This window comes from Micropterus salmoides, unplaced genomic scaffold (genome assembly GCF_014851395.1).
Source record: "Micropterus salmoides isolate LMB-PRFRI ecotype aquatic unplaced genomic scaffold, ASM1485139v1 Ms_hic_scaffold_1, whole genome shotgun sequence".
In the NCBI taxonomy this organism is placed as follows: domain Eukaryota; kingdom Metazoa; phylum Chordata; class Actinopteri; order Centrarchiformes; family Centrarchidae; genus Micropterus; species Micropterus salmoides.
Genome location: NW_024040040.1, coordinates 54,621,755 through 54,647,010, shown reverse-complemented (window position 1 = coordinate 54,647,010; position 25,256 = coordinate 54,621,755). Strand labels below are relative to the sequence as shown.

Sequence of the window (25,256 nt, the reverse complement as noted above, 5' to 3'; positions counted from 1 at the left end):
GAAATGAGGGGAGACAGACGGGGAATGGCGTGAACTGTGGTCTCCAGCCGGATTCAAACTGGCGGCTCATGTAAGCGCTGTAAACCCTGGACGACCGAACTGCTAAAATCCCCCACCTCCACCTCCACCTCCTAACTTTGGAAGATACCCACCTGAACTCAGCTTTGGCTGAACTTTGGAACGTTTCCTTTTCCCCCTAGAATGAGGCCTGTGAAGTTTGTCGCTCAGCACGAACATTAAAATCAACTTAAGAAGGGAACTTTAGTGTCCACATGGGCACGAGACGTGTGGTTAAAGCCAGACTTGCAGAACATACAGATTGTTTTCTTTAAATGTTTGGATGCAACAGTTCATTCAGGATGGTCAGTGAAGAGCTGCATGAGCAGTTGTTCACCCAGATTATTGAATGAAGGGAACACAGAATGGGCGGTCAGTAGGTCACTAGGGGAGGCAGCAGAGAGTGAGAAACTAGGCCCAGTCTGATGATCTATGACTATCTGCTATACGTGTCACGTGGATTTTACAGGTTAAGACATGCAGAATATGTTGTTTGTACTCATGGAGGAAAGAAATGACTATCTGCTGGCAGGCACACAAGCAGAAACAGGCAGCTTCACCAGCGTTACCTGATAAGGTACGATGCTCTCGTGGGCCGTCCCCCAGCGCCTCGCCTCCTTCCCTGCGTTCAGATAGTTAGCAGCAATATGGCTGAGACAGGAAACCTGAGCGAGAGAGAGACAGAGCGAGGTAGAGTGGTGTTAAATCTGAGCTGTCGTCAGTCGTTCCTCTCGCTGGTGGAAGTCGGCGCTCACTAGTCGCGAAAAGAACAAAAACCACAGCTCTGCTCTCTTTCCTCCCGACGCCGCCGCCACATAACCGCTGGAAAGCGAACCGGCGGCTGATTTTAGAAGCAGCTGAAAACCTGAGAATCAATTTCCACGGCTCCTGGCGAACGGATCGGCCTCGAGTCTTGCTCCAAACAAATCCCCGTCCCTTTGTTGTTTTCATCGCCGCACCAGCCGTCAGAAACACCTCATTAAAAACACTCGACCTGCTCCCAACATCCATCCACACGTGCTGTTCTTCACCCTCAGTGTTGCGCTCTGTGAAACCTTGAAGTATAGAGCCACTTTGAGTTCAGACCAGCACTTCTCAGGTGTTTCTAAAGTGCTGCTGCTGGTTGAAAATGAGGACAAAAATCATCCATGCTGCAGCACCAAAACACCACCAAAGGTTCAAACGTTGATATTCGTTTCTCTATATTTTATGTTTCTTTACTTACTTTGTTATTATTATTCTAATAATAATAATAATCACACATCACATCACATCCCATCCAGCAGCTGCCGAGACGTTGACGTCATATTCGTGCTCGTTTCTTAACTGAGCCTCTGTTAAAGAAGAAAGCGGAGGAAAGCGAAGTAGGGAAGTGCATGATTAGAAGGGAGAAGAGGAGCGGCAGATCTGATGTTGACGTGACGGAGCAGAGGCAGACTGACACTCAGATGGGTGGTGCTGTCAATCACTGCTCTGTTTAGAAACTGATATTATTCTCTGTTTAAACTCTCAAACCCACAGCAGAGCCTCGTCTCTCGCTCTAACTACAGGCTGAACGGGATATATCCAGCTACTGCTGAGGACTGTGACACCACATGTGAGAGAACCCGGCCTTTGAATCAGCGTCACAAAGGAGCTGCAGTCGTATTAAAGTCTGTCAGCAGCAGCAGCAGACGGCAGCTTTAAATCACTCAATTTCACGTTCAATCCTGCACGAGGCTAAAAAAGATGAATTACAAGAGAATCAGAGGGTGAATCTGTTCAGGCTGATTCATGTGGTGAGAAGAAACATCCGCAAACTGAGCGGCGGTGAGAGGAAGCAAACAGCAGCTAAAAACCCTCAGTGAAGTGGTGAAGGCAGACTTTTACATGAAGGCTGGTCCACACTGCAGAAAGACCGCTTAACGTTTCATTCCCACGACTCTGATGAAGCCTGAACACGTCGCACTCACAATGAAGATGTAGTAGTTTTGACCTCACGCGCCTTGCTGGTAGGTCACCTGGCGGCTCATTAATCATCCGGTGACGACTGTAAATACAAGAAGCCCAGTGTAAAAAGGGAGTCACTGAGTCTGAGAAATGTATTCTGACAGGACAGAGTGACGGATCGACAGGAGGAAGAGTCGGCTGCACGTGGAAACACCCTCGGACAGAAAGGTGGCATTTACATTCTGCTTCAATGTACTATCACCAGATAAAAGGATGAGGACTATCATCTCCGTGGTCTCAACTTCCCCCGCAGCAACAGCCTGAAATTGTTTCTCATCCTCAGATATTTGGTGTTTCTCTGCACGGCTGAGCCACTTCCTCCAACAACCACAACAATTTAAAGCCGTTTCAAGCTGAACTTCAGACTTCTGACTTCTCCCCCCCCCGATGTTTCCAGCTGTTCCGGGACCTGCAGGCAGCTCACGCAGATACAACTGTGAACCCCGATTGGTTTGTAATGATTAAATTTCCCCTGACAACCAAACCAAACTGGGCTTAAACCCGTCCACATGGATCCAGATCCTGTGAGGCTTTGTGCTCTCATTGTTCATCTCTGGTCGGCGCGCCTGTGGTCGCAGCACTTCGTACAGGAACGCAGCATGGGATATTGGGGGTGGATTGTGGGTATTTTATGTGTAGCAGCCCTGGAAGTCGACCGCAGAGATAGAGACCTCGCAGCCACGTAAAACAATTACAGCCTGCTGTCATACATATTTTGCCAGCCATCCATCTTTATCCATCTATAATTTATCCATCCCTCTATTCAGTATCTTTCTATCATCTATCAATGTCTCTATTGTCTATCCACCCATTTCTTCCTTTTAAATTCTACACAAACTTTGATGTACAGAGCACAGAAATGTAAAGATATGTTTAGAAACAGAGTCAGTGTTCTACGAATAGTCAAAGATTTACTTTCAATTCTAAAATGTTCTTTATCACAATTTTCAAAAACTAACTTCAGGAACGCCAGTAAGGTTTGTTTATCTTTCGACTAACAGGAAACAGACTTTTCTGTGTTTCTATTCCAAAGTGAATTTCTCTCTGGAGGACCAAATGAGCTGAACTGGTTTGTGTCGCAGCGTCTTTCCCACTGAAAGAGGTGAAAAATGAGATACATAAAACATAAAACATGCCTTTAAAAGCAACACTGTCACACAGGCAGCATGTCCTGACACCACAAATCAAACGCACCCTGGGAGTCTCGAATGCTTCGGAGGCCAGGACGACGTGTCATCCCATCCGTCTCAGAGCCCCCCCGACGGTTTTAAGATTATGTAACGTCTGATTTGTTTAAACGGCGAAAACATTCGGAGCAACATTGATTACCGTGTTTAAACTGTCCGGGCCGTTCAGGATAAATCAATGGCTTGTTTAAAGGATCCGTTATTAGTTCCCACACACACAAAAAGCCGCAGTGACACCTCTGCTTATCTCTCCCATCAGAAACACCCCATTGATAAGGACTGAATCAGACAGGCAGCGTCAGCAGTGTGATTTACCAGCAGACCCTGAACACAACGCTGTAAAGCAGCATGTCCTATTTAGGTGATATTTTAGGTACAAAGTTACAAAGAGCTGCTTAAACTTTTCATTAGATGTCACAGCTGCTCTCAGTTGACTTGATTTGGTCGGTGAGGTGATCACTCAGCCGTTACCTGTGAAGACAGCAGGTTGCAGTCGATGTGAACTCCCCTCCCCGACTTGTGGCGCTGCAGCAGGGCGGCCATGACGGCTCCGTGCGCGTACAGCCCCGTCGCCAGGTCTGTCATGGCGACGCCGGGACGCACCGGCTCGCCGTCCTGCCAGCAGAGGAATAATAGCAGCATTAGACTTGCATTCTGGGATAGTTAGCAGGAAGCAGAGTCCACGCCTGGACTCACTGAGGGCACTCAGACAACACAGTGGATCCAGAACAGTGTGTAGTGAACAGGAGGTTTCCATGTTGTAATCTTAAACCGAAGGCGGCTGCAGGCCTGTGCTGTGCTTTAACTGGTCTAGATGCAGGAACGAGGTCAGGACAGTTTATGATGATCTGACAGGCTGTTACTGGACGAGAGAAGGGAAGAGAGAGAGTCTGACCTCTGGCCCGGTGATGTGCATCATCCCCGACACGGCCGAGGCGATGGAGTCGTAGCCTGGACTCTGAGACTGAGGACCGGTCTGCCCGTAACCTGAACACACAGACACAGATTATTGCCTCTGTGCCAGCGGGCCGGTTTCTCTCTGGCCTGAGGGGAAACACAGCGGGGAATCAAACGGTCGGAAAACCACATTCCAGCTGTGTGTTGAGTCTGCCGCTCTGACTAAACAGCCAGATTGATCTCCTAAAGAGTCCAGACTCTGTTCGCTTCACGTCAACAAAAAACATTTCCATGAATGCTTTTAAAGTGATAACCGGCCCACTGACTGGATTCACAGATCTGAACCCTGAAGACACTTTTACTGCGTCACATGTTGAGATATAAACTCCAGAGTGAGCGTGAGCAGCAAGTTCGTTACGAGCGTGGCAGCCTAGAGTGAGGAAACATTGTGAGTTGTTATCACGGCAGCTGTCCAACAAGGCGTTTTGTTATCGATGCGATTCCAAAACACCAGAACAGGCCATGATAAGGAGATTATTCAGCTACACTGTTCAACAAAACATTAAGAACTACAAACAAGCTCTTTAACACAAAGACTGCAACATACAAAACGTGTCTTTGGTTAGAAATGAAGGTTTAGTTGGTAGAAAGCAGCACGATCAGATTCTGATCTCCGTTATCTGATACCGATCCATTAAAACATGCCTGGATCAGCTGTTTGCAATGAACAAATCCAACAAAAGCAACTGAAAATGCATCTTATAATCACTTCTCAGGTCTGTAAATCATTCAGCCCAAGCGCACCTGACGCAGCTGATGAAGGGCTTTATTAGTTGCACCAGGTTTGCTTGAGCTGGAACACATGAAATACCTGAACTGTCCAGGGGTTTGTGGAGTGTCACATGTTCACCGCCCTTCACAGTGAAGGTTCCTAGAGACACCGTTGGAGGCGCAGTTCAGAGGAACAGTGGTTACACTTCCTGGAGGGGGCAGAAAAGGGAAACTACCAACGGCTGCAACCAGATTTCAGAGAAGGCAGTTTGTGCAAAACCCTCGCCCCAGTATGTTCAAACTCATAAACAAGCCCCAGCAGTTTTGGGACATAAAACTGGAACTTCTCAGCACGCTGGAGGATGAGATCGCTCGCCGATGCCGTGGGGCTGCTTTGCAAACCTGCAGCGTGTGGAAAGCAATTCAATTTTATTTATATAGTGCCAAATCACAACAACAGTTATCTCGCAGCGCTTTTCATAAAAGAGCAGGTCTAGACCGTAATCTGTGATGCTAAGAAGAAGGATTCACCGAAGTACGAGGACATTCAAGGAGGAAACGTCACGCTGTCTGTGAGGAAGCTGAAGCTTGTCCCTCAAATTCCACCCAGGCTGGGCCGCAGGAGAAGTGCTGGGATCACACGTCAGCTGAGTGGAGCCCCAACAGAAAATCCCCGGTGGGATTTGAAGAAGGAAAACTCAGGAACATTACTGGACTGGCGGCCATTGCTCACGAGGAATGGGCTTCTCCAGGAACGCTGCCGGAAGCCGGTGTCAGGCTGAATTTGAGGAAAGCACTTGAAGAATTCCTTGTTGAGCTATTTTAATTGCTTTTGTTGGGTGTGTTCATTGCAAACAGCAGAAAATCTGTACATTTTGACACTAACCCTGATTTGCAGTGGGGGTCGAATCATTTTGACATCAACGACTGTAAATACGGACTGTGACGGATCCGCTCTCTGCAGGCTGGCTGCCTGAAAGGAAGGAGATCGATTTAAGAACCAAAGGACGATTTGTAAGACGATCAGGGGGAATGAGACGTTTCTAGAACCCGTCATTAAAAAGTTCCAACGGGCACCGACACGTCAAAGAAGGTCCGTCAGCACCTGAACAACCTGCTGTGACTGGAACATCATGAAATCTACTTTCGGCTCCACTAAAACACTTCCTGCTGGAGATCTGGCCGTTTTTCCTCCTTTTGTTACAGACGGAATTACAGTTTTTGGGGATCAGGACATCAATCCACGAAGCATCCCGCTCCGTTTCAGACAGCTCAGGATGAAACCAGGCTGTAAATCTGCCCACTGCATCCAGCTGCTGCAGCTTAATGAGGCCTCCTGGGTAATGTAGTTTTTTTCCTAAAGGACAGGAGGATGAGGAGGAGGGAAGGGAAAACAAAAAATGTGGGAGTGATAAAGCTGGAATGGAGAAAGAAAAGTGGGGAAAGACTTAAAGGAAGTTAAATAAAGGGGAGGAAGAAAAGTACACAGAGAAAAGGAAGAGAATGGAAGTAATGAGCATTAAAAGTGAGAAACAGATTTTAGTAGGAGGTTCTCAGTGGATTTCACGGTACTATTAAGCTTCATTTAATCTAAATATTAAACATTATACTTTAAATTTTTTAGCATTTTAAGATTTAGTTTTAAGCTGCCGTCACTTTAATGTTAGTCACTAATAACAAAACGCAGATTTAGCTTTTATTCACGGTCATAAAAATGACTTTTAAATAAGAAGTACGAAATGTTGTGAACTGTGTAAACTAGCGAAGGAGCGAAGACTGGAACTGCCTACGCCAACATGCACGTCGTGGTCAACTTGTGCAAACTAAAGATGCTTTGTTTCCATAGTGTTTCAACACCAGCACAACGCTCCCCAATCTCCTGTAGCATTGTGGGTAATGTAGGAGTCAGACTTAGGCAAGGAGGAAGAATGTGGAATACAGAAAACGTGAAAAGATAAATCTGCGAGACCTCGTTTAGAGACCGTTGATGCTATTAAAGCAAACTTAATTAAAAGCTGTTGTGTTAATAAGCTAAACATGGGCTTGTTAACAAGATGCTAATGTTAGAATGGTAACGTGCAAAACAGCTGATGCTACGAAGCAGAGCCGAGATGCTGAGACGGGAGCTGATCTTTTGCAACTCCTGCACCCAGACGGCAACATGACACCAGTCACTGAACGTCCTACGGTAATACGGCGTACTGGATCAGTGCAGAGTGAGACTGACGAACGTCTGAAAATGTAGAGCTGAGCCTTCCAGGCCACTGTACAAAGCCATAACCTTTTAGATTCAGGCAACAGCAGGATCTTCCCTCTAGCGCCGCCCTCAGGACAAGCTTTACGTTTCACGGGGGCCTAACAGGACTTCAGGATGTGAACCTGTACTGGTCCAGCACCTTCAGACATGCTCGCTGACTCTCGTTTGAAGTTGATTTATTATTATTCACACCAATAAAGCAAGCGGGCAGAACTGATAATAAGACATAAGAGAAAGAAAGCAGCTCATGAAGTGAAGGATTCTGCAGGAAACACGAGCTGCAAACTACAGACCCCATGAAAACACGCCGCACTACAGATCACAGAGGCCTCGCAGTAAAAAGCTGGTATGTGTGTGTTTCTGGGCAGCAGCCCCCGCCGTCGAAGCCTCAGTAAATCCAACATGAAACAGTGTGAAGCTAAATAAGTGGTATAATGTGTGCGTGTCGCCGCTGGCTTCACTTCACAGCCTGCAGAGAGGAAACAGAGCCGGCAGAAAGCTGCTCTCTGAAGTCTTCACTGTGGAGTCCAGCCCCACCTAGCGGCTCAGTCTGAGAACTGCAGGGCTGAAGGAGGGAGAGAGGCCGGTCTACCCGTCCTCTCACGACTCCCAATCAATTAGGACTGGACTGAAAGGACTGAAACATTAATAAACTTACACACTAAAAGTGTCTGCCGGAAAACAAGCTTCAATCAGAAATGAGGAAGAAAGCAAGAGCTTTATATTTCTGCAGATTTAAAGAATCAAATTAAATATTTTGACATCATTTGGGTAAATTGGACCATTTGCATGATCTAGAGGACAAAGAAGTAGGCTAACCTGTTTAAATTAGGAATATAAGGATGTAAATACACCTCTATGACAAACGCTGTTTCCTAAAAGACAAAAACAGATTTCACTGAAAGCAGGCAGAAAACTAACTATAGACAAGTTTTGAGTTTGCTGACAGTGCAGACTATTCTCCCATAATGCAATGCACGAGCGAGACTGAGGAGCTACTAACAGCTGGAAAAAGAAAGGCATAAATTGAGGCTGGTGGTGAAACAGGTGCAGAAGGATCTTGGAAAACAACTAATCAGAATTATTATTTAAGTCTCCTTGTGAAGTTTAACTGGCAGCAGCTTCAATCTGAAAACTATTAATGTCGCCACATTTTACTAAATCACAGGTTCTGTAAGAACCACACCAACAGTAACAGTTAGAGCACTCTCCACAGATTCTGCTGATCATTCACCAAATCATCCATCAGCTTTGAGATCCTTCATTTCAGACATTACTTTCAGTTCTTTGCCATGAAAATCATCTTCCAGAGACTTAAAACCTGATGAGAGAGAAAATCCATCAGTTCCACCGGGTGTTAATATGCGACCTGATCTGAATATGTATCGATCCACTGACTTTATTTCCACAGTCAAACCGGACGTCTCAAACCGTCGTTAACAGCGGACTGTCGACATAGTTTGATCAGTATGAGGGAAATCCCAGTCCTGGTTCTCATCTGTGACACCACGATGGAGAAACGAGCTACCACACGCCATCAGAGCAGACCTCTAACCTCCAACAAGCACTTCCTGTGCTCTTCTTCTTCTATCCCCTTACAATTACACTGAACAAAATGATAAAGGCAACACTTTTGTTTTTGCCCCCATTCATCATGAGCTGAACTCAAAGCTCTAAGACTTTCACTCTGTACACAAAAGGCCTGTTTCTCTCAAATATTGTTCAGAAATCTGTCAAAATCTTAGTGAGCACTTCTTCTTTGCCGAGATAATCCATCCACCTCACAGGTGTGGCATATCAAGATGCTGATCAGACAGCATGGGGACTGCACAGGTGTGCCTAAGGCTGGCCACAATAAAAGGCCTAAGGCTGGCCACAATAAAAGGCCTAAGGCTGGCCACAATAAAAGGTCTTAGGCTGGCCACAATGAAAGGCCTAAGGCTGGCCACAATAAAAGGCCTAAGGCTGGCCACAATAAGAGGCCTTAGGCTGGCCACAATAAGAGGCCTAAGGCTGGCCACAATAAGAGGCCTTAGGCTGGCCATGATAAAAGGTCGTAAGTTGGCCACAATAAAAGACCACTCAAAAATCAATCTTGTATTGATTGCAGTATTTGTTAACCCTTTCCCTGAGTATTTATCCCATTGATACCATATGCAACAGCTCTTACTAGTATCTATTGTTACTTGTAGATCTCTTACATTGTTGATGATTGGATGTTGTTCCTCAAATGTAAGTCGCTTTGGATAAAAGCATGCCAAATGAGTAAATGTAAAAGTGACATCCTGACTCTGTTCCTGCCTTTCTCTCAGATGTTTCCAGTCCACTCATACAGTAACGTCTGCCAGCTTGGTCAACCAGCACAGCAACTCTTTCCCAGTAAACCCCCGTTTCCCTGTTCCAGTGTGACTCAGCAGCCGTTACAGATTATCCAGACACCACAACGGTTTTGCCAGCAGAGCCACTTCCTGCTGAGGAGAGCGCCACACCGCCTGTTAACTGTAATGGGCCTTTAAACGAGCCTCCGACGCAACTGAAAGCACGATTCAGTGAGGTGAGATGAACAGCTAGAAACCTTTAAATCAGAGTGTTGTTTTTCTCTGAAGCACAGGACAGTTTTACTCGTCTCTGCTTGTAAAGCAGTGGTGCAGATTATATCAGCCCCATCGAAGCTTTTCCATTTGCTGTTTCTGTCTGGAGACTCTCAGCTAGAGATGGTGTGAGGAATCATGAGTAGCTTCTACCAGTCAGTCAGAACTGAAGAAGTAATAGTAGCCCTTGATATTAACCTTCCTTGGATAATGTAGTTTAAGGCATGTTTCAGACCCGGAGGTTGCCACTTGCTACCAATGTGAATGACAACAATGCGGTCAGTCAGTACCTGATATGGAGCAGTAGATGAGTTGTGGGTTCACTCTGCTCAGCTGCTCGTATCCTAAACCCATCTGCTGAAGCTTCCCTGGGAGGTAGTTCTCTACCAGCACGTCACACACTCCTGCAAGCTGAGACACACAATGTGATGTAAATGTAATGGACATAAAGCAAACAGACAGACAACATGATTACTGTCGTGTGACGTATGTTCCATGTGGCTCCGTGATGGTAACTTCAGACCGTCGTACAGGTTGCTGCTGGGAGTGAGTCCTACCTCCTGGATGATGTGGGCTCCTCTGGGATGTTTCAGGTCCACAGAAATACTCTGAAATCAGACGAGGCTCGTTATTAACACTGTGAGAACAACATGAGGCTGAACCTGAGTTTACTGACAGGATGCTAAAGAATCAGACCTTCTGACACACACTTACCTTCTTGTTTCTGTTGATGCTGAGGAAATAGGCGCTCTCTGTGCCGACAAACGGAGGAGCCCAGGCTCTGGTGTCATCACCTGCACCTGTTCACCACAGTCCTTTACTCACACTCACACTCACAAGAAAGTGGAGCACAGTGACGCCACAGACGCCGACTCACCTGGTCTCTCTACTTTAATCACCTCAGCTCCCAGATCTCCCAGGATCATGGAGGCGAAGGGACCGGCCAGGACTCTGCAGACAGTTTCAAAGGTCTCACATAAAAACTTTATATGTGATCATGAAAGCTGAATATTACCGCAGCATTCAGACGGACTCTGACCTCGTCATGTCCAACACTCTGACGCCATCCAGTGGTCGAAGGTTTCCTCCTGCAGACGGTGAAGCAGAGAAACAGCCGGGTGATACGAGTCAACTTCTTACAGTACAGTGATACACTGAAGCAGCTAAAGATGGTGAAACTCTTTGAGCCTGTTGCTGTTTGCTCACAATAATTCACCATTAACAGCTTCTTCTGAACCTCCGACAGCTTTGTTGCCTCACTGTGTCTTATCAATGAGTGTGATTGGAAGTTATTGACTGAAAGGATTCCTGGGAAATAACTGGCTGTTAATGTTTCTCACACACAATCATTGATCCCTTATTTCATCTTTATTTAGAGAGATTTGTGGAGAAACCGGCCGATAAACATGATGCTGATTATGAGCTGGGATTATTTGGCCTGTTCACATTTTAATCAGCAGTTAGAAAGCTCTTTATATACATATATATATTGATATATTGATATATTGCTAAATGATTGTAAGAGGAAGAAGCCTGAAACTTTCCAGTGAGCAGCTAGCTTAACAAACCTGAATTAGACTTTGACCAACAAAGCTAATTAAAGTTTCTGGAGCCAGTTAATGTGAGAAATGTGAGTCCTGTCAGCGCAGTGACACATTTAACAAAGTTTAAAACGTGTCCGCTCACTTTTCACACTTCTTTCATCAGGTGAGGATGTTTATTTGTGGATTAGCAGTGACAGCTGGAGGCTAACATTAGCCAGCTAGCTTTAGCTCCAGCACCTGTTACCTGTCTGTGTGTGTGACAGCCACCGTCCTCCGACCGGACACCTCACCGGATGATTCCTCTGCGGCTGTGAAGTGAAACCAACCGGACAGAGAGCCGAAAAACGGCTTTTCAACAGTCTGAAAGAAGCAGACATCTTCCCACCTGTTAGCGTCAAGCTACACACCGGAACAACACTTCCGGGCCTCGCTTTCAAAGTAAAGGTCCGGATGAAGGAAAGAAGTCTTCTTCTGGATAATGGCAGCCAGACGGATCATTATCTTATCACCACCTTCTGTATCCTTGTTACATTTATATTCTTGTGCTGAGTCCAGTTTGTTGTTGTATTTAATAAAGCTTTCATTAATTTGTCCTGACATGACGATCTTATTAAACTCTTCATCACAAGAACTGGTAAATGATCTCCAGTCTGCCTCACCTAGAGTCCATCTTGTAACCTCGTAAAGTTCAACCATAAAATTCAGCTCAGAACTGATTGCGGTTGGATAATGATCACTTCCAATAATATTGTCATTTAGCTCCTCTCAGTTGCTGCCGCCAGCTGATTCATTGGACATCAACATAAGATCAATAGCTGATTCTACTCCACTACTGAAACTAACCCTTGTACCCTGTCTCTTCTTTAAACGAACTAAACCTTTAATCTGAATTAATTCCTCTATTTTCTCCACCCCACAACAGACAGATGCTGTTTTTGAGTGAGCCCTCAAAAGAAACATTCTGTCACAAATGTGTGGCAACTGGTCTAATTAAAAGTGTCATCAAAGACATTTTAATGGCAATGAAGTGTATGTAGTGATATGTTAGAAATGTCCTTATATAGTTTAGGTTAAACTTTATTGTAGTACTTATGTTAATTGCATGTAGGCCTATTCAACCAAGATGGCAAGTAAAGTGCTCTAAAATTTATTGCACATTGTTCTATGTCAGATTATTCAGCAGCTTAAGGACGGGTGGCACAAATGATAGTTAGAAAAAAAACATAGCTGTGTAAATGGGATATGGTACTACCTGGTATTTTTATGGTTCCACATAGCATCTTTATGGTTCCACGTAGTATCTTTATGGTTCCACATAGCATCTTTATGGTTCCACGTAGTATATTTATGGTTCCACATAGTATCTTTATGGTTCTACGTAGTATCTATGGTTCCACGTAGTATCTATGGTTATAAGTAGAATCTTTATGGTTTCACGTAGTGTATTTATGGTTCCACGTAGTATCTTTATGGTTCCACATGGTATTTTTATGGTTTCACATAGTATCTTTATGGTTCCACGTAGTGTATTTATAGTTCCACGTAGTGTATTTATGGTTCCACATAGTATCTTTATGGTTCCATATAGAATCTTTATGGTTCCACGTAGTATCTCTATGGTTCCATGTAGAATCTTTATGGTTCCACGTAGTATCTCTATGGTTCCACGTAGAATCTTTATGGTTCCACATAGTATCTTTATGTATCTACATAGTATCTATGGTTCCACATAATATCTATGGTTCTAAGTAGAATCTTTATGGTTTCACGTAGTGCATTTATGGTTCCACCTAGTATATTTATGATTTCACAGGGTATCTTTATGGTTCCACATAGTGTATTTATGGTTCCACATAGTATCTTTATGGTTCCACATAGTATCTTTATGGTTCTACATAGTATCTATGGTTCCACGTTGTATCTATGGTTCTAAGTAGAACCTTTATGGTTCCACATAGAATCTTTATGGTTCCACATAGTGTCTTTATGGTTCCACGCAGTATCTTTATGGTTCCACATAGTATCTTTATGGTTCCACATAGTATCTTTATGGTTCCACATAGTATCTGTATGGTTCTACATAGTATCTTTATGGTCTACGTAGTATCTCTATGGTTCCACGTTGTATCTTTATGGTTCCACGTTGTATCTTTATGGTTCCACGTAGTATATTTATGGTTCCACGTTGTATCTTTATGGCTCCACATAGAATCTTTATGGTTCCACGTAGTATCTTTATGGTTCTACATAGTATCTTTATGGTTCTACGTAGTATCTCTATGGTTCCACGTAGTATCTATGGTTCCACATAGTATCTTTATGGTTCCACGTAGTATCTTTATGGTTCCACGTAGAATCTTTGTGGTTCCACATAGTATATTTATGGTTCCACCTAGTATATTTATGGTTCCACATGGTATCGTATTGGTTCCACATATTATCTGTATGGTTCTACATAGTATCTTTATAGTCTACGTAGTATCTCTATGTTTCCATGTAGTGTCTTTATGGTTCCACACAGAATATTTATGGTTCCACAAAGTATCTTTATGGTTCCACATAGAATCTTTATGGTTCCACGTAGTATCTTTATGGTTCCACGTAGTATCTTTCTGGTTCTATATAGTATTTTTATGGTTCCACATAGTATCTTTATGGTTCCACGTAGTACATTTATGGTTCCACATAGTATCTATGGTTCTAAGTAGAATCTTTATGGTTCCACATTAGAATCTTTATGGTTCCACGTAGTATCTTTATGGTTCCACATAGTATCTTTATGGTTCTACGTGGTATCTTTATGGTTCCACATAGTATCTTTATGGTTCTACGTGGTATCTTTATGGTTTCATGTAATATATTTATGGTTCCACATAGTATCTGTATGGTTCTACATAGCATCTTTATGGTCTACGTAGTATCTCTATGGTTCCACGTTGTATCTTTATGGTTCCACGTAGTCTCTTTATGGTTCCAAGTAGAATCTGTGGTTCCACATCGAATCTCTATGGTTCCACGTAGAATCTTTATGGTTCCACATAGTATCTTTATGGTTCCACATAGTGTATTTATGGTTCCAAGTAGCATATTTATGATTTCATGTAATATATTTATCGTTCCCCAAAGTATCTTTATGGTTCCAAGTAGTATCTAGGGTTCCACATAGAATCTTTATGGTTCCACGTAGAATCTTTATGATTCCAAGTAGTATCTATGGTTCCACATAGAATCTTTATGGTTCCACATGGTATCTTTATGGTTCCACATGGTATCTTTATGGTTCCACATAGTATCTTTATGGTTCTATGTAGTATCTTTATTCTTCCACGTAGTATATTTATGGTTCCACATAGAATTTTTATGGTTTCACGTAGTATATTTATGGTTCCACATGGTATCTTTATGGTTCTACGTAGAATCTTTATGGTTCCACGTAGTATCTATGTTTCCACGTAGAATCTTTATGGTTCCACGTAGCATATTTACGGTTTCATGTAATATATTTATCGTTTCCCAAAGTATCTTTATGGTTTCAAGTAGTATCTATGGTTCCACATAGAATTTTTATGGTTCCACGTAGTAAATTTAGGGTTCCACATGGTATCTTTATGGTCTACATAGAATTTCTGTGGTTCCACGTAGTATCTATGTTTCCACGTAGAATCTTTATGGTTCCACGTAGTATTTTTAAGGTCCCACATAGTATTTTTATGGTTCCACATAGTATCTTTATGGTTCCACATAGTTTCTATGGTTCCACATAGTATCTTTATGGTTCCACATAGTATCTTTATGGTTCCATGTAGTATCTATGGTTCCATTTAGTATCTTTATGGTTCCACATAGTATCTTTATGTTTTCATGTAGTGCATTTATGGTTCCACCTAGTATATTTATGGTTTCATGTAGTGTATTTAAGGTTCTACGTAGTATATTTACGGTTCCACATAGTATCTTTATGGTTGCATGTAGTATATTTATGGTTTCACGTAGTATTTATGGTTCCACATGGTATCTTTATGGTTCCACGTAGTATCTGTATGGTTCTACGTAGTATCTTTATAATTCCACATAGTATCTTTATGGTTCCACGTAGTATTTTATGGTTCCACATGGTATCTTTATGGTTCTAAGTAGAATCTTTATGGTTCCACGTAGCATATTTATGATTTCATGTAATATATTTATCGTTCCCCAAAGTATCTTTATGGTTCCAAGTAGTATCTAGGGTTCCACATAGAATCTTTATGGTTCCACATAGAATCTTTATGGTTCCAAGTAGTATCTATGGTTCCTCATAGAATCTTTATGGTTCCAATGTAGTATATTTATGGTTACACATGGTATCTTTATGGTTCTACGTAGAATCTTTATGGTTCCACGTAGTATCTTTGTTTCCACGTAGAATCTTTATGGTTCCACGTAGTATTTTGTTTGGTTCCACATAGTATCTTTATGGTTCTACGTGGTATCTTTATGGTTTCATGTAATATATTTATGGTTCCACATAGTATCTGTATGGTTCTACATAGCATCTTTATGGTCTACGTAGTATCTCTATGGTTCCACGTTGTATCTTTATGGTTCCACGTAGTCTCTTTATGGTTCCAAGTAGAATCTGTGGTTCCACATCGAATCTCTATGGTTCCACGTAGAATCTTTATGGTTCCACATAGTATCTTTATGGTTCCACATAGTGTATTTATGGTTCCAAGTAGCATATTATGATTTCATGTAATATATTTATCGTTCCCCAAAGTATCTTTATGGTTCCAAGTAGTATCTAGGGTTCCACATAGAATCTTTATGGTTCCACGTAGAATCTTTATGATTCCAAGTAGTATCTATGGTTCCACATAGAATCTTTATGGTTCCACATGGTATCTTTATGGTTCCACATGGTATCTTTATGGTTCCACATAGTATCTTTATGGTTCTATGTAGTATCTTTATTCTTCCACGTAGTATATTTATGGTTCCACATAGAATTTTTATGGTTTCACGTAGTATATTTATGGTTCCACATGGTATCTTTATGGTTCTACGTAGAATCTTTATGGTTCCACGTAGTATCTATGTTTCCACGTAGAATCTTTATGGTTCCACGTAGCATATTTACGGTTTCATGTATATATTTATCGTTTCCCAAAGTATCTTTATGGTTTCAAGTAGTATCTATGGTTCCACATAGAATTTTTATGGTTCCACGTAGTAAATTTAGGGTTCCACATGGTATCTTTATGGTCTACATAGAATTTCTGTGGTTCCACGTAGTATCTATGTTTCCACGTAGAATCTTTATGGTTCCACGTAGTATTTTTAAGGTCCCACATAGTATTTTTATGGTTCCACATAGTATCTTTATGGTTCCACATAGTTTCTATGGTTCCACATAGTATCTTTATGGTTCCACATAGTATCTTTATGGTTCCATGTAGTATCTATGGTTCCATTTAGTATCTTTATGGTTCCACATAGTATCTTTATGTTTTCATGTAGTGCATTTATGGTTCCACCTAGTATATTTATGGTTTCATGTAGTGTATTTAAGGTTCTACGTAGTATATTTACGGTTCCACATAGTATCTTTATGGTTGCATGTAGTATATTTATGGTTTCACGTAGTATTTATGGTTCCACATGGTATCTTTATGGTTCCACGTAGTATCTGTATGGTTCTACGTAGTATCTTTATAATTCCACATAGTATCTTTATGGTTCCACGTAGTATTTTTATGGTTCCACATGGTATCTTTATGGTTCTAAGTAGAATCTTTATGGTTCCACGTAGCATATTTATGATTTCATGTAATATATTTATCGTTCCCCAAAGTATCTTTATGGTTCCAAGTAGTATCTAGGGTTCCACATAGAATCTTTATGGTTCCACATAGAATCTTTATGGTTCCAAGTAGTATCTATGGTTCCTCATAGAATCTTTATGGTTCCAATGTAGTATATTTATGGTTACACATGGTATCTTTATGGTTCTACGTAGAATCTTTATGGTTCCACGTAGTATCTTTGTTTCCACGTAGAATCTTTATGGTTCCACGTAGTATTTTGTTTGGTTCCACATACTATTTTTATGGTTCCACGTAGTATCTTTATGGTTCCACGTAGTTTCTATGGTTCCACATAGTATCTTTATGGTTCTATGTAGTATCTTTGTGGTTCCATGTAGTATCTTTATGGTTCCACATAGAATTTTTATGGTTCCAATGTAGTATATTTATGGTTACACATGGTATCTTTATGGTTCTACGTAGAATCTTTATGGTTCCACGTAGTATCTTTGTTTCCACGTAGAATCTTTATGGTTCCACGTAGTATTTTGTTTGGTTCCACATAGTATTTTTATGGTTCCACGTAGTATCTTTATGGTTCCACGTAGTTTCTATGGTTCCACATAGTATCTTTATGGTTCTATGTAGTATCTTTGTGGTTCCATGTAGTATCTATGGTTCCACATAGTATCTTTATGGTTCCATGTAGTGTATTTATGGTTCCACTTAGTATCTTTATGGTTCCACATAGTATCTTTATGTTTTCATGTAGTGCATTTATGGTTCCACCTAGTATATTTATGGTTTCATGTAGTGTATTTAAGGTTCTACGTAGTATATTTACGGTTCCACATAGGATCTTTATGTTTTCATGTAGTGCATTTATGGTTCCACCTGGAATCTTTATGATTCCACCTAGTATATTTATGGTTTCATGTAGTGTATTTATGGTTCCACGTAGTGTATTTGTGGTTCTACGTAGTATATTTACGGTTCCAAATAGTATCTTTATGGTTGCATGTAGTCTATTTATGGTTCCACGTAGTATTTATGGTTCCACATGGTATCTTTATGGTTCCACATAGAATCTTTATGGTTCTACCTAGTATATTTATGGTTCTACATAGTACATTTACGGTTCCACATAGTTTCTTTATGGTTGCATGTAGTATATTTATGGTTCCACATGGTATCTTTATGGCTCTACGTAGAAACTTTATGGTTCCACTTTGTATCTTTATGGTTCCACGTAGAATCTTTATGGTTCTACCTAGTATATTTATGGTTCTACATAGTACATTTACGGTTCCACATAGTTTCTTTATGGTTGCATGTAGTATTTATGGTTCCACATGGTATCTTTATGGTTCTATGTAGTATCTTTATGGTTCCATGTAGTATCTTTATGGTTCCACTTAGTATCTTTATGGTTCCATGTAGTATCTATGGTTCCACGTAGAATCTTTATGGTTCCAAAAAGGCCAATGGAATCAGAAGGTGAGGCAGTGAAACTTTTTTATCTCATGTAGACATCAGAGTCTTCCCACTGACCTTGTATCTAGCTGACAGAACCGTCTGTAGAAGAATTTATTCTGGAGGAGGAAACGGGATAAAAGCTCAGCGGGTCAGAGTCAGAGTGTTGTTCTATGTTTCAGTCAGTAGATGGAGGCAGAGCTTCATTGATGGAGTAAGAAGATGCAGCTGAAGCAACAGGCAGACGTGAACATCAGATTAAACCTCTGATGTAATGGTTACTTTAGTATAAGAAGAAGAAGAGAAACACATTACTGCAGCACGACTTCTTCAGGCTGGACTCTTATTATGGACCATATTTATAAATTTTGTCTTTACATGTTTAGTTCTTCTTAGGATGACAGACAGCTTTCCTGTTTTGGATACTGAATATTTCAGTTCATGGCCGGCCCGTGGAATAGGCGACATAGGTGGTTGCTTATAGGGCGCAAAATATCCAGACAGCAGCGTAACTGGTAGAGTTTTGCAATATAATCATCTTAAACCTGAAGCGCAGCCTTGCTTTGTTTTTGACTGTGAGCTGCTGAAGTTAACGTGAGAGATTTCTGCCTGATCTGTAGTGTTTTGGTTGTTTCAGTTTCACATGCAGCATGCAGCCCCACACTGTGTCGGTCAGATGGTCTGAAGGGGAGAAGCTATTTACCAGCGGAGCAGTAATGTAAAGCACAGCAGAGTAAAGGCCACGTAGAATTAAAAACTACTGCTCTCTCTTGCCTCACAGTAGTTTGGTCCACTGCCTGCTTTCCCTCTCAGAGGAGACCGGTAGGAGAAAACCAGTTCTGATCCTTCAGTAGTTGTGGAGCTCCAGTAATGTTAAGCAGGCTGCAGGGCTGTACTTTAAACATTGGACTTTAATACAGATGATGCTGAGTCATCGATGAATTAATCATGACAAGAAGTTATGATAACCGATTATTTCCCCATGAGCTCACTCTGTTATTATAACATTACCTAGCTTGTTTGGTAGCTTGTTTAACAGTTTATTGGACCGGAACTCATCTTCTACAGCTAGAGACGCACAGATTGATCAGCTGGGGACTGAAATAGGCCGTTTTCTCCCCTCTTACTCAGCTTCGACCGGTGACCGGGGCAGAGTAGTCTCAAATATCCAATTTTCTGCCGGTCACATTGAACGTTACAATCATGCTGCGCCACAGACAGTAACCTCGTGTCACAGCCACGGACACACGGGCTGAAACGTTTCTCAGGTGTGTGGAAGTTATTCAGGAGAGTGAAGAAGACGCGACGCTCACTACATCTGCAGAGAAACACACAGGAAGAGAGGCGGTGGATATTTAAAGCAGGGAGCAGGTGAAGCAACAGTGATGGTGATGATGTCATTCAGACCAGGTGGTCTCTATGGGTGATTAACAACAAGCCTCCTCCACACGCATCTCATCTGCTGCTGGGAAAACAGAATGAAAACATACGAAACGAGAGTTCCTTTAAATAAAACTGCTGACAAATAAAGTCAGAGCAGACAGAGAGAGAGAGACAGGTGTAGCTTCTGTGTCTGAGGGGAAAAGAAAGGTGAGAGGATTACTGTAGTTTGTGATTAAACACAAAAACAAATTAGAGAATTAAGTAGAATTAAAATGGTGTGCAATATATTTTCAGCTCCTTCCAGTGAAAATGTTATTTTATAATCAATGTTTCATTAGACCCCAGTGAGAATAGCTAACATTTATACTGGTGCTGATGGAGATTTTCCCAATAAATAGTTTGTGTTTGCTGTCACTTATAGATCTGGAAATAAAATCAGAATCAGCCAAAATTCGAATCGGCTGGTCAGACCTTTTAAAAAATCAGCCAGGAAAACTGTAAACTGTGCATCTCTTACTACAGCGATAATCCTGCTGGTGAACCGATACTAGACTGATACGTAGATAAACCGTTGTGTTGGGTTTTCACATTATGATGTTGAGTGACAGATCACTTAAATTAAATGTGTAATATATATATATATATATATATATATATATATATATATGTGTGTGTGTGTGTGTGTGTGTGTGTGTCTATGTAAGAGACATCCTCTATCCCAGAAGAAACCTAAATCACTATGTAGCCTAGAGGACGCAAGTGCGCTGGGTGCTTCAGCAAGTGACCTTTTATCAATGCAAAATTTCCTTAATTAATTTATAAATTTGTAAAGACCCTTTTGTGGAGACCTGCCCAATCAAACTACTAGTGAATTGAATAATAATAATTTCGCAGTAAATAAAAATGAAATATTAAAAATAATAATAAAAATTTAAAATGACCCTCATCTTTGACGAGGCCTCCCGTTCAGACACCGTTTTGATTCAGCAGCACCTACAGGACGCCTGCGGTTTGCCGCAATGTGCTTGTTGTGGGTTGTTGTGATGTATTTTACAAGAAAGACGCAAAGACAGCAGCACAGTATGTATGTTGCTGTGTGTAACGTTAGCTGCTGCTAACACAGCTAACGTTACTTCTACACAGAAAAACAAAGGTGCTCTGGTCACTTCTGCCGTTTCAGGGAGAAAAGTCTCTCTGGTGTTGAGAGGTTTGGTCTTTTTTATGTAATTTGACTAAAAACAAGGATTATTACAGTAACTTAATTCAAAATGTAATGTGCCTTAAAATAACTATAACATTAGTAAAACAGGTTACTTATGTCAGTGTCAATGTAAAATAAATAATATTCCTGACATCAAAGTAAAGAGTGAAGAAGAAATGGCCCTATGAGAATGTGAAGGTAAATGCTGCTCTGTCATGGTTATTATGGGCCGACAGAATGAACACATCTAGTTTATTTATTTAGATTTTGATTAGACATATAGTCAATCAAATTCCAAATATATCTCAGATTCACAATGTGGTGTATAAAATCATTATCACAATATTGCCTGTTCAGCCACGATAGACTAACTTACTTTGATTGAACTTTCTGACATTGGGAAAGACCGTAAATGTCCCCAGACTACAGTATCTCTGAGTCATCTCTTTAACCACATCACACACATGTAGGTTTTTCTAATTGAATAATAATTAATTTAATCTTTTTTTCCCTCACTGAAACGGTCTGGAGCCTCAGTTTTGGGTGAAACTCTTGAACAAACTAGTTTTGGGTTCTTGTGTTCTGAGCTCACAGTCAGTGTTTTAGCTCTTTGCAGGTCTGAGGTATATTGTCAGTACTCTGTCCACCACCTCAGGTGCACCTGCCAAAATAATGCAGTAAAGTGTCATCGAATATTAACATGTGTTCATATTTGATACACGAACAACCAGAAACGTCTCAAGGATTGAAAGACGGGGAGGGCGTAACCTTCGCCTGCAATATCTTTGCACTTGTTACTGTAATGGAACGACACGTTTGTCTCCAACCAGTGAAGAAGCCAAGATGTTAACAAGTAAAAAGAGACATGTTCTCTTCTTCCATTTCTCCTCTGCTGGACAAAAGGTGCTGTAATGTTGCTTTTAGAGGGAATTCACTGAGGCCGGACGGAGTTCTTCTGTGACTGAAACTCTACCCAGCTGCTCATCTACATGTGTGAGAAAGTAAAACCATGTCTAATTCATCTGTCTGAGATAAGTTGCAGGTCCAAAGAATGCTTTTTAATCACACTAATTACTGTAGATTGGTCCAATCAGAGTGTGATTTTGCTCTGTAGTTTGGATGCAGACAAACATACAATCAATACTTTTTCATGTCAGCTGTTATAGGATAAGGATCCTGTTTAAAGTGGCTACTGTCTGAATTATGGTAATGTTGCTCTGCAGCTTGGCCCTCAGGGTCCTAGTGTCCGACCACAGCAGGGATTTAAATCATGAAGCAGAGTTAACAACCAAAACGATTATTTTACGCCAACAAATACAAATATATTTGTATCATTCTATCATATGTTTTGCAGTGTTTTGAACAGCGACACAGTCTCCTCCATGATCACGCTCACAGTCCTCGCTTTGAACTGCAGGTGGGAGAGGTTATACCCGTGAATCATCGTGCAGCTACGATGTAGCCTGCAAACTCCACTCAGACGCAGATATCTACATGACGGTACATTACGGAGATAAACAAAGTTATCGGAACGTATTTCCTGGTTTGCAGTCAGTGGATCATGAAGCCTTGCGACACATCTGGGACTGTCACCATCTAGCCAATGTCACTACCATGCGGCCTGGCAGCCCGCTGGACGGCAGTAGAAGGACAAATTAATAACACGTCACTAACGTGGGGCAGGCTGCACCCTCCAGAGTCAGTGGACTTTAGGGGTGAGACTGCAGCAGAGCCTACAAAAACCACTGTATTCATAATATGCACTAAAAATGAAACCTGAGTAACACAAACAAGGCCTTTATTTACACCCTGGAAACTGGACAGAAGTCACTGTTTGTTTGTGTGATGGATGGTGCTGGATATGAAAGATGTTTTATGGTAATCCTCCGGCCGTATCTGTTGTGACGGCACATCCATATGTTTCAATGATGGCCTTTATCTCCGTGGCCACAGACGCCTGCGCTCTCTCCTCAACATGTCTGGATCCACTGGTTGGGTGAGGCAGAGCATCTTCTACGTCACGTCTGCCATTTTTAGTGGCTACATTAACAAAGCGTTGAGCTGTGTTAACAAAACCTTTCCCAGCAACCAAGTCGTGTGGCCGGATGTCTCTGCAGTATCTTATTTAATATGAACAGCGAGAAGCGCTCTATCTTTGAGTGACAGCTCACTTTGGTCTTGTCGCCGCAACCCAGAGGTGCCTGTCGAATTTTAACACCTGAGGCCTGAACCCCGAATCCAGACTCGGGTTCTCCGGGACCACAGAGACCTGGCTCAGGTCTAAACAGGTGGATCTCCATGGTAACCCGTTTAAATAAAACACAACTCGTCCGCTTTTGAATAATTCCAAAGTTTCTTTAATTGAGGGGACAGAGTGGCGAGCTACAAAGAGTTTAAGGCACTTTAACCTCGAGAAAGAGGAAGAGGAAGGTTACAGACATCGTGATGTTCTCAGTCAGACAGGCGGCTGCATTATCTCTAAGGAAAGGCAAGTTTATTTGTATAGCACATTTTAACAACAAGGCAATTCAAAGTGCTTTACATAAAACATAAAAGCAACAGGGAAATATGTAAAAGTTTAAAAGAAACATAAAATATAATAAAAGTTACAATCAGGGTTAAAAGCTAACGGTAACAACTGAAGGCTGCAGCGAGAGTGAAGGTTAGTTAACGTTAGCGCTGCTCTGTGATTGGCTGGCTGCTCTTCATCTACGAGTAACATTCAGGACAGTTTCACACGCAGTAAACCAGACAGCAGTTAATCTACTTCTCTCCAGAGAATCAGTCTCATTCAGGAGGGAACTAACGGGTCAGCGTGTGGAGGCACGCCGCCTGCAGGACGGAGCTGCTCCCACCGCCGTTTACATTTCGCCCCGATTACCGATCCCCTCTGTTCACACTCACACCTCGCTCAGAGTTTGGCCTTGGCCTGGAAGAAGCTCATGACGGCGTTGAAACACTCGTCCGACGTCCAGCGCTCCATCAGACGCTCCACCTCGGCGTCGTTCACCGCGTGGAGACGCTCCCTGTCCACCGAGCGCATCAGCTGTTTAGAGAGCGCCAGAGACTGAGAGAGAGAGAGAGACTTATTTAGCTTTTCTCCACAGTGATCATCCAACAGGCCGCAGAGGTTCTGGTCTGGACCAGCTAGTGGTTCAGAGTCCTGCGCTCTGTTGATGGTTGTTCGTCTGGATTTCCTCTAAAACTTTCTCTCCTGATCTGAACTGTGGAAGGTTTGCACAGCAGCAAACTGAAAGAGAAGAAGATGTTTCTGTAGAGGAGGTGCATACCGTAAAACTCTGATTATTTGCTAAAATCCCTGAGCTGACCCTGACGGGCGTCCCAGGACTGAAACAGGCAACTATGAAACACTTTATTTACTTAAAACAGAATATTACTTGTATAAAAATGATCCAATAATATCAGATACGCGTCATTCATTTGATCTAAGTCCGACAGACGGCTTATGTGCTTTTATTTTGAAGGCAGCAGCGTAACGTAAACATCATCAGGCTGCAGAGACGTTAGCAGACAGAGAGCGACGGACTTCACATGACCGGATTCACAACGTGGATTCACTTCTAATGGAGACCTGCGCTTATTTGTCTAAATGTGTTCCCACAGCAGGCCAGGAAACAGGCAGTTTTACAGAGAGAGAAAACGCACCACGACCTGTTCCTCAAAGTGAACAAAGCAGGAGCGCTAAAATACAGAGAGTGTGTGTTTACGTTGGGGGGCAGCTTGGCGTAGGCCTTCAGTCTGGTCCAAACCTCCGACTGGAAGCTGCTGTCAGGGAAAACCTCGGTGACCAGACCGAGTTCACAGGCCTGGACCGCCGTCAGCTTCTTGTTGAACAGCAGCATCTCACTGGCCTAAAGGGAGGGGGGGGCAGTTTATTACTACAACAACAACAACAAGCTGTTTGTGAATAACCACAAACAGAGTTGGTGAATAAACGCTGAGGTGTATGAAGCGCTGATGATGAGGAGGCTGAGACCTTCCTCACATGAAACTAACAGAACCTGTTGTGAATTATTTTGGAGCATTATAGCCTAAATTGTTATCATAATTACTAGAGCAATGGTGTTCTACATTGTCATCATTTAAAGTGTCATTTTAC

The 25,256-nt window shown here is 42.1% G+C and overlaps 2 protein-coding genes across 2 annotated transcripts in view; both read right to left on the bottom strand.

The window, feature by feature from the left end:
* Positions 1–11,817, bottom strand: part of sugct (succinyl-CoA:glutarate-CoA transferase) — a 98,969-nt gene extending 87,152 nt beyond the window's left edge. The window contains 10 exon segments of the mRNA XM_038710758.1: positions 627–722; positions 3,705–3,848; positions 4,129–4,220; positions 10,040–10,160; positions 10,307–10,357; positions 10,464–10,549; positions 10,627–10,700; positions 10,789–10,837; positions 11,538–11,700; positions 11,702–11,817. Coding sequence (XP_038566686.1) covers positions 627–722; positions 3,705–3,848; positions 4,129–4,220; positions 10,040–10,160; positions 10,307–10,357; positions 10,464–10,549; positions 10,627–10,700; positions 10,789–10,837; positions 11,538–11,700; positions 11,702–11,791 — 966 coding nt within the window. The 5' untranslated portion in view covers positions 11,792–11,817.
* Positions 11,818–23,803: 11,986 nt separating this feature from the next.
* On the bottom strand, positions 23,804–25,037 carry LOC119897152 (enoyl-CoA delta isomerase 2-like). The gene is made up of 2 exons (XM_038710738.1): positions 24,865–25,037; positions 23,804–24,203 (listed from the first exon to the last, which is right to left on the bottom strand). Exons 1-2 carry the CDS (start codon positions 24,997–24,999, stop codon positions 24,048–24,050), a joined length of 291 nt encoding a protein of 96 aa, XP_038566666.1. The 5' UTR covers positions 25,000–25,037; the 3' UTR covers positions 23,804–24,047.
* Between the last annotated feature and the right edge of the window lie 219 nt (positions 25,038–25,256).